The sequence below is a fragment of the Chionomys nivalis genome, chromosome 8 (genome assembly GCF_950005125.1).
Source record: "Chionomys nivalis chromosome 8, mChiNiv1.1, whole genome shotgun sequence".
In the NCBI taxonomy this organism is placed as follows: domain Eukaryota; kingdom Metazoa; phylum Chordata; class Mammalia; order Rodentia; family Cricetidae; genus Chionomys; species Chionomys nivalis.
The window spans coordinates 46,701,904-46,711,436 of NC_080093.1; the positions used below are offsets into that span (position 1 = coordinate 46,701,904).

Here is a 9,533-nt window from a genome sequence, read left to right on the forward strand (position 1 = left end):
CCCAGCCTCAGACCCCCAGCAGGATAATGCCAAGGATGCTGAATAGAGGTGGTGGTGAGAAAGTAGCTGAGCTCTTCACCTGAGAGAGGACTCAGCATGGACAGAGAGAGACACTCTCCTTTCTTCTCCAGAGAGGGGACTCACCCAGGGAGAGACACCCTCCTTTCTTCTCCAGAGAGGGGACTAACAGGCCAGGGAGAGACACTCTCCTTTCTTCTCCAGAGAGGGGACTGACTATCCAGAGACAGACACTCTCCTTTCTTAGTCTCACTTTAAGGTTGTGAGGGAGGCAGCTGTGGGTGTGTGTCCTAGAGTGGAGGGTTGCAGGCCTCTTAAGCCCCCAGTTTTAAAAGATCACACAAAGGAGTATCAATATTTGCAATTAATTTAATGAATAGAAAGAAATACCTTTGAGATTCCAACAATAGTCTTTCACTTTATAGGCAGAAAGATAAAATCAAGAAAAAAGTTATGATTTGTGGTATCAGCTGCTGGCTCATGATCATTCTCTTCATTCCTGTGAGCCTAAGGTCTCGTGGAACTTTTAGGCAGACTGTGGACAGTCTTTACTGTTGTATACAGCATCCTGAAAAATAAATGAGGAAGTGACTTACATTATGATCTTTGACTGACAGTCCAATATTGAAAAGAAAAAATCTTGTTTTTTTAAATTATTTTTTCAGTATTTTCAATTACTATTAAATATTCCAGAAAGCTTCTAGAGAAAAATCCAAGTAGGTGCATGTTGCATGTGTTCTATCATTTAAGAGACAAGAAACCATGACAAAAACAGCAGTAACAAACCCACATGTTTTTGGCTCCTTCTTCAAAGATTCCCTTTGATTTCCTTCTCCTCTAACTTCCAACCTCCCCCTGCCCAGCTGTTTCCATAGGAATTCATTCAATACCCACTCTGAAGCTAGAGGACTCTGTGGCTGAAGGTATCTGATGACCCTTAGTTTGACCTGCTCTGCTACTATTCTCTTGCCACTCGCTCAATGGAAACCTTGCTTAACAGAAAGGGTGGCGTGTAAAAATTCCTTAGTGTTCTAAAAATTGAGATTTGTTAGAAGCGAATAGAGAGCCCTCACCAGTACTTTCAGGCCCCATGTATTCCAGTGGTTTTAGTTAAAACTGGGCAAATTTCTAAGATTTGGCACCTGTGAGATGCTTAAATGGAGCAGGGAAACTTTAGATAAATCCTTGGAGCTACATTTTTATGCTTGAAAAGAGATTATTATTATTATTATTATTATTATTATTATTATTATTTAAAGAGACTCTTAGTCATGACATCCTTATACTGGGGTCTTCTGCACTCTCTCTGAATTGGTGCCAAATGCAAGGGTCCCTGGTCACTGACGCAAAGCAGGACTTCTTGAGAGTCAAGTGTATTTTTCTCTGACTAAAGAATTTGAGGGCTTTCTCTGTGTCATGACATGCTTATGTGTGTAATTGTATGCATGCATGTGTGTACCTGTGTTTGTGTGATTGGGAGGTAATGGATAAGAGAGTGATCTCCTTTGTTTTTGTGGTTTTCTTTAATTATTTAAAAATCTTCAAAATAATGTGGAATATCAACTGTGTCTTTCAATGGCTCCTCTGAACAAATTGTCACCACAAAATCAAATTATGTTGTTCACAAAAAAGGGAAAATGTATAATTACCACCAGCACTTTAACATTGGCCAGAGTCTCCTCAGACTGGTCCAGGAAACATTGTTTCAATTTGCCCAAAGCCTTTTGGTCATAAGGAAGAGGTGCGTATTGCTTAACCAGGCCCTGATACTCAGCCACAGACACTGATGAGTTAATAGTCTGTGCAATGATATCATCCATTGCATGGCAGCCAGAACCTGGAAAGACATGGCATTCATCACTGGAGGTCTGAACTCATTAGGGGTCACCTCTCATCACAAACATCTTGTTGAGTACAAGTAGAGACACAGATTAGCAAAGGTGGTGGGCACTGCCAAATCTGGGACAGAAAATGCAGGTTGCAAGATTCCACTTAGAAACTGCAAACTCTGTCCCTGACATGGCAGCGCAAAGAAGCCAAACCTTCACACACCCTTCACTGGGAAGGACACTGAAGAGATGGCAGGCTGTTGGGCTGGGTATGGTAAGCATTTTGGATCTTTGTTTGGTCAAAGCCTGCCACATTTTGGTACTGTTTTTCCATGTTCTCATCATGGAAATGTTCAAACATCCTATAACTATCATGGCTAGAATAGCATCTGCTTTGCTCTGTTAACTTGAACATCTGAATCACAGAGCAACTTAAACAGAAACTCTGGTACTTGAAGTGACCTCATGCAGAAAATGAAGCCGACCACAAGATTCCTTTAGGTTCTGCAAACTTGCCGCTTACAATCAAAAAGGGACGTCAAACCTCGCTGACCTTTGTCAGCAATGACACACAATAAATGAGAAGCTTTGTTCTGATGGGACACAGTGAACTGCTGTGTCTTTCTTTCTTGTAGCCGTGATGCATCTCAGTGCTACTTTGTAAACCCCGTGAAGTATTTTACAGTAGTTTATAAATATTAGCCGTTGTCACCGTTAACTCTATCATCTGCATCAGAAGTATCATAAACTATAAACTCTTGTACTTGAAGTGATGTCATTGTTCAGCCAGGGGAAGAGAAAGAGGTCAAGGTTAATGCTGATTTTCGTATCAAGTCAACTGAGAACTCTACCTTCTTGTCATTTTGCACCAGCCTCTCAGATAAGTAAGACATAAACAAAGCAAATTATACAAAGTCTATTGCACTTGTGATATGTTTGTACTGACTACATTCTCAGGGACAAAGCTTTACTTCTGTCATTCAAGTGGACTTGGGGAATGTGAACTCGCCTCTCTACCAGCAGGACTAGCATGTAAGTGGCCCAATGTTAAGGGGTCAGAACAAGCTTTGACAATCTGTCTCATGGCTCAGAAACTGTTTACTCCTAGGTCTCATGCTCCAGTTTGAGAAGTAACTCCTTCCACAGTTACTAAGTCCAATTTTTAGGAAACCCACTTAGGTCCAGGGTCATTTATATTTTTCCCATTTCTGTAAAATATCTCATATCCAAATTCAAGACCTGCCATGGATTTCAGGAGAGCTGTCATCACCTTGGGACCTCCTGTGTGGTAGTGACACATCACACACAGCCCCAGCGCTGCATCTGTGATGGCTCTTTGACTATCTGGACTAGTGGTGAGTTTCAGGGCTATAGAGTCAGACACTTTGTACCACTGTTGAAAAGTTCTAGAGCTCAGACACTAGGGCTTCTTTCCGTAGAACAGAAACTGTGTGGTCTGAAGGTAGCCCACCCCTTCACAGTCTTCACCTCCCAACCCTCAACTGAACCCACCACCCACACCTCCACAGAACTCACCACCCACCCCTCCACCAAACTCACCTCCCAACCCTACACAGAACTCACTGCCACCACTTCACAGAACCCACCACCCATCCTCCACAAAACTCACTGCCCACCCCTCCAGAGAACCCACTGCCCACTCCTCCACAGAACTCACTGCTGGCATAGCAGCAAATGGGGATGGCGGCCAGCATGAAGACCAGGACCAGCTTCATGTTGAGGAAGCCCTTGTAGGTTGGTCTTTGGTACAAGATGGAGATCAGGGAACTTTCTGCAGTTGAGACCTCAGTGCTCTGCTATTTATTTCTTGGGCAGGCCCTTTAGTGTCACTCAGGAAATAAGAATGTGATTCATAAGAGCAACGTGGCATTGTAGTAGACATCACGAGGGAACATGAAACAGAGCCAAGGAAGCCTATGATTTGTTTGTACAAAACAAGGAAACAAATTATTAAGAATGACAATTGGTGACCTTTCACTGAGCTCTTCCAAAAATATTGCAGATACTGTAGTTTGATCTTTGAAAAGATACTCTCTTCCCCTTCATACACTCTCTTCTTCATTTGCTCCTCTTTGTTTTCTGTCTTCTTCATCTTCTCACTCCTTTCATTCTTTCCGTTTCTTCTCCTTCTTCATCTCCCTTTGCCTATGCTCTTTTTTGTTCTTTTTTTATTTTATAATTTTAAGTAGCTTCATTTTATTTACACCTGTTTCTGATGGGTTGAGTGGCTAGGGTCAGTGCACAACCACACATCCATTTGTAGGCAGGTTACCTATTGAACCTCTTCTTCTTTTACTTCCAGAGGAAATTTATTGCCCACAGATCCTTACTGAAGAGTCTTACAAAGAGTCATTTTATTATATGAACATTCTCTGTTCATTCTTGATAGCTAAACATATTTCTCCTTTTGTGTAAAAGGTCTAGGTTGTCACTTCTCCTGAATCAAGGACACTGTCCATTATTAGGGATCCTTATTACTTTATGGGAGGGAGGGATGATGGCGCATGGTGAATGACCTGTGGTTCATACAGATAGGACTTCAAATCCTGGGGATAGCATCTGCTCATGACTTACCATGAGTTCTCATGGAGCAACTGTTCTGTCTCTCTGGGCTTCCCTTTACCCATGGTAAAGTGAGTATAGATAAAACTGCTGACGTTTTATCAGGTCAGAGGATTCAGCATGCACATAACCCTTCCAAATAGTCTATATAACCACTGATTTGTGGGAGTTTTCTGATGCTGAAACTGTGGACATTAGCATGACAGTCCCTCAAGTTAAAACACAAGAAAATAAGCAAACAAAAACAATAAAAACAAACACAAAATTACTATGAAATTCAGGTAGATCATGTGGGTACATAGTGGAATGCCACAGATGGCATGCACATCCGTAATTATTGTACCATTAGTAAAAATAGCCAAGCTATTGTATCAGCTTGGATGTTTATCAAAAGATAACTAGACAAAGAAAATGTGGCATTCATACACTATGAAGTTTTATTCAAAGGAGAATGTAATCATGTCACTTAGATGGAAATAAATGGGCCAGGATATTGTCAAATTTAACAAAAGGGTTGAACCCAGAAAGAGAAATATCACATTCTCTATCATATACACACCGTGTATGTATATCTCTATCTGTATGACATGGAAGTGGAGGATTTACTATCTGTAGTGAAGAAGGGAAAGGAGGGCGTGGATAGGAAAAGATAACCAAAGTAAAATGATGCATCTGTGTGAAAATCCATAATAAAATTCACTGTTTTATAATCACCTAAAACTTCAAGTTATGTAAAGAGAAGCAGGCTTTCACAAGAAGAAATATTCAGGTAAAAATTCCAGTAGGAGTTTTGCTTCAGGCATTAAAATATACACCAGGCTGTTGTGGAAGACATTAATTAAAGGGCATCTCTTATGATCTGTAACCTGCATGAAATGTACATTTACTTTGGAGAATGCTTTGTCCCAGGTCTTGTATAGGTCAATTTTAATTTGAGAGTCTATACAACCCAACCAATAAATGTAAGATTTCAGAGAGAGCGAGTGAGTGAGCGAGTGTTATGTGTGAGAGGAACAATACTTTATCAATGAGAACAATGACGCCATCAATTGAAGGCACTATCCTTGACAGAGCATGCGGCAGCATTTTGGAGAAGGTACTGTTGTCTGGAATAAGTGGATGGTGATACTGTGGAGCAGATTTGGGAGTGGTTTCTAGAAGGAATAGGATAGGATATGCTTAAAGGAAAAATGCCACCTGCTAACATCCACAATGGTGAGAGAGGTAGGGAGTTTGAAACAAATTGTGTAACAGGATGTTTGTGGATAGTGGCACCTGAGTGACACAATGAGAAGAAAAATAAAATTGGTTCCAGTATAAAAAATGAAGGGGAAAATGTGTATGTGAGCCAGAGACAAAACCCATTCTGAATGAACTATGAATGTTTACTTTAATGTCACAATCATTTGTGGCATTTCCTTCTCACCATTAAGCAGGAGCAGAAGCCAAAGATGAAATTGATTTAGTCAAGCACACTAACTATAGACATGTGTCTTATGTGTGTACTTTTATCTTATTGTCTTGGTGGGATTCATTCAATTCAAAGTCAAGTGACCGTGATGTGTGATATTGTCTCTTTGCCCAATCCTTAACTGGGCTGTTCCTGTTTCCCACATCCTTCCCAGTGAATCTGTTTTTTATTTTATTTTATTTATTTATTTTTGCTAAATAAGACCCTTAAAAGGTTATTTGTCCATATGTAAAATTCTGCACATGAGACACAGGTTTCTACAAATAAGAGACCATCTTTTCTTTAATCTGAATGATTTCTCAGGACATTTAATGCAGGTTTTTTTTATGTTTCAAACCAGAAAGACTCATTTGAAAATCCATAAAGTCAAATACTCAGCATAACAGTGTTGTTGATATTTCTCCCTTTCCAAAGGTGACTCTGTTCAAACTTCCAACAGTTCAGGGTCTGGAGGATGCTAGCATCCTTCAATATTCCACTCTATGAAACAAATATTTATGGATCACTGACTAGTTCAACGCACTGCAGTCTTTACATTGTTTCTGGGTTGTACATTGCATGGCTTTGTGTTTTGGGAGATAAAGAAAATATTTGATGAGGAACAATCATATTCATGTGATCATTGTCCCCTGTCACACATAGATTTACATTTTTGGGACTTTACAGTCCTAGTCATCTTTAATAGGAGCAAATAATAGTGTGTATGAGACATTTTGTCTGGGAATCCCACATCACATGTGTTGTCAAAAACATACATACCTACAAAAGAAAGCATTATACTACTTAAATGTTATCTTCAGGTTGTCTGGTCATAGGTTACAGAAATGTATCTGCTTCACAGTATTTGGGATCAGGATAAACCCCCTGTTATTACTGCACCTTGTTCTGTGATCCTGGAAGCCTGGTCCACACTCACCTACCAGGCATCCTCAGTCTTCCTCACACATGCTTTAGCAGATGAACTTCTCCTTCCTTAGCGAAGCAGAGTTCACAAACCAGGCTATGGGTGCTCACACAGACCAGATATTTAAGGAGAGACATCTGGATATTGGAATCCTGGATGACATTAAGATGTCTGTTGTTGAAGCCACAGAGACCTTTCCTTCATGGATCATCTTTGTGTTTCTATCAATACCAGTGTTTGTGCTACTTAGCTATGGTGTTCTTTAGACCACAGATACCATATCCAGCATTGGCCTCTCCTTTGTATCTAAAGACACAGGTGCCCACCATTCAGGAAGTTATTTACCACAAGCCAGTCCATCTACACCCTCCAGGAAGAACCTCTCTATCTCTCATGGCCTCTTTAACTCAGAGATCCAGCCTGATAACTACACACAGGTCCCCAAGGCTACTCCTGTTGTATTTTATTACAGATGATTGACTCTCCCATTTCTGTGAATTAACATAGGTACCAGGGCTTGAGATGAATTTGAAAGAATATGAGAAACCTCTTAGAAAGAAGCGTTAGCCTTTCCCTTCTGACGTGGAGTTGGAGAGAGAGTGAATTCAGCATCAAAGTTAGGTCGTCGCACAAGAAATGTCTCCCACCTCAATGCACACATGGTGCTTTACGTTTCAGCTAACTCATTCATGAGACTTGGCTCTTTTTAAGCTTCAGGGAAGTCTGAATAGAGATATAGTGTAGTATGAGTCTGCACGGGACAGGGGCACGTCAGGTGTGGATAAATGTTTCTGGGAAGACAGAGGAGTGAGCAGGAGCTTTCTTTGAAAGGACAGACATGTTCTGACTCCAAGGACTATGACAGGCTTGTCTGTCTATTTGCTTGATTGCTTTGACATTACCTCACTATGGGGTCTAGAGTGGCTTTGAACTCAAACAACCCTACTGTTTCACTCTCTGAAGCGCTGGATGTCAGACAGTGGTCACCTCACTGAGCTCCAGTAGGACTATGGGCAGAGAAATGTGGTAATGCTTTAGAAAACCCAGGAAGTTTAAAACAGGAAGTGAGAAAGCCTTCATAGGTTACTTGGAAGGAACTGGAAAGGGAGGGACTGAGAGACTGGACTTCAGCTGACAGATGCAAAAAGTCTACTTGGCTACCTTTTTTGGAGTGTACTTATCTCTTTTTCTGCAAGGTGTGTTGACCAATGGGGCATGTGTGAGGACTCTGAGTCAAACCACATGTGCTATCTTCCTGGCTACACTGTTGGCTGATGGTGTATGCTGACCATATACAAACTCTACTCCACCCTTCTAAATCCCCCAAGACCCCTGTATCTCACCCCCTCAATCTCCTTCCCTTCCCTTCCCTTCTCTTCCCTTCCCTTTCCTTCCCTTCCCTTCCCTTCCTTCCCTCCCTCCCTCCCTTCATTTCTTCCGAGTCCAGTTAGTGCTGAGCTTAAGCACAGGGGCATGTGGCCATCCCCTGGGCCTAGGCAATCTGCTAAGGCCCATATCCCTAAAGAAAAGTAACTTTTATTTCTCCAGCAACCATCAACTGCCAATAGTTCTTCAAATTAATTTTTTGTTAATGTTTGGGAAGGTAGGCATAATTATCCCATGGTCCTTGCATGACACAGAACACATATGTGGAAGTCAGAGAGCAACTTTGTGGAATAAATTCTCCTCTTTTACTTCTATGTGGATTCTGGGCATCAAATTGAGGCTAAGAGTTCAACCTCTTGAGTCACTGTGCCAGCCCAGAACACTTTTGAATGAAAAACAACATTTCATTGAAGAAATAATGACAGAAATTCAAAACATCCTAGAAACAAATATAGATCACAGCCCCGACAATCAGAGCCTCTGGGATATGCCCAACATAGTGTAAGGAGGAAGTTATCGCTATAAGTGCTCACTGTAAAATCTCCACAGGCTCTCATTTAATAATCTATTATACAGCGTAAAGCTCAAGAAAATAAGAAGCCAAACCCAGTACAAAGCAAAAAATAATAAATGTTGAGGTAGATAGTAACAAAATAGAGAATAAAAGAATATGTAGAATAATCAAAGAATTGACTGAGAAACTAAGCAAAATTGATAAATCCCAGTCAAAGTAAAGAAAAAGAGAGATTATCCAAGTTAATAAAATTAGACATGAAAAGGGGAAGCATAACAAAACGCATTCTCTGCAGCCAGCATTAGTCAAATACCCAAACTGGATAAATGCATAACAGCATGGGTGAAGGTAAATAAGAACAAATATGCCTAAGCCCACCACAGTGCAGCCCACTGTGCTGTATATTAAATAAAAATTAGTTTAAGCTGAAAGTAACGTTTGTCAGAAAGGAGTTGTAAGTGCAGAGAGGGAGGACAGTTGGGACAGGATGTGACTGAATAAACAAACTGCAGGTATGAAGATGGCTGAAGTAGGCGGTTGTGTTTCAGGTCTTACTGTGCTGAACACAAACACTGTCTCCAGCACCAGTGTATTTGGGAAGGAAAAGGTGGGGATGAATGGAAGGGGTAGGAAAGAGTAGTAGAAGGAAGAATTTATTTATGTTTTTAATTAAAATTAACAAATAAATTGTTTATTTTGTAATACAAATGAAAGTAAGATTATCTCATATGAAGATGACGGGAGAGATATTGATTAAGGCGTATAAAAATTTGGAAGAGTAAAATTTTGCACTTGGACATGAATGATTAAGAGAATGAAGTTGAATAT

The 9,533-nt window shown here is 40.6% G+C and overlaps 1 protein-coding gene across 1 annotated transcript; it reads right to left on the reverse strand.

Moving 5' to 3' along the window:
• Window positions 1–544: 544 nt before the first annotated feature.
• LOC130879857 (secretoglobin family 2A member 2-like) lies at window positions 545–3,583 on the reverse strand. Its single transcript, XM_057778694.1, has 3 exons — window positions 3,529–3,583; window positions 1,668–1,855; window positions 545–586 (listed from the first exon to the last, which is right to left on the reverse strand). Exons 1-3 carry the CDS (start codon window positions 3,581–3,583, stop codon window positions 545–547), a joined length of 285 nt encoding a protein of 94 aa, XP_057634677.1.
• Between the last annotated feature and the right edge of the window lie 5,950 nt (window positions 3,584–9,533).

Coding starts and splice junctions, on each gene's coding strand:
- LOC130879857 (XM_057778694.1), bottom strand. CDS start 3,583: ATGAAGCTGGTCCTGGTCTTCATGCTGGCCGCCATCCCCATTTGCTGC. Junction 1,856..3,528: donor CCCCATTTGCTGCTATGCCA/GCAGTGAGTTCT, acceptor ATGTCTTTCCAG/GTTCTGGCTGCCATGCAATG. Junction 587..1,667: donor CCAATGTTAAAGTGCTGGTG/GTAATTATACAT, acceptor TTTATTTTTCAG/GATGCTGTATACAACAGTAA.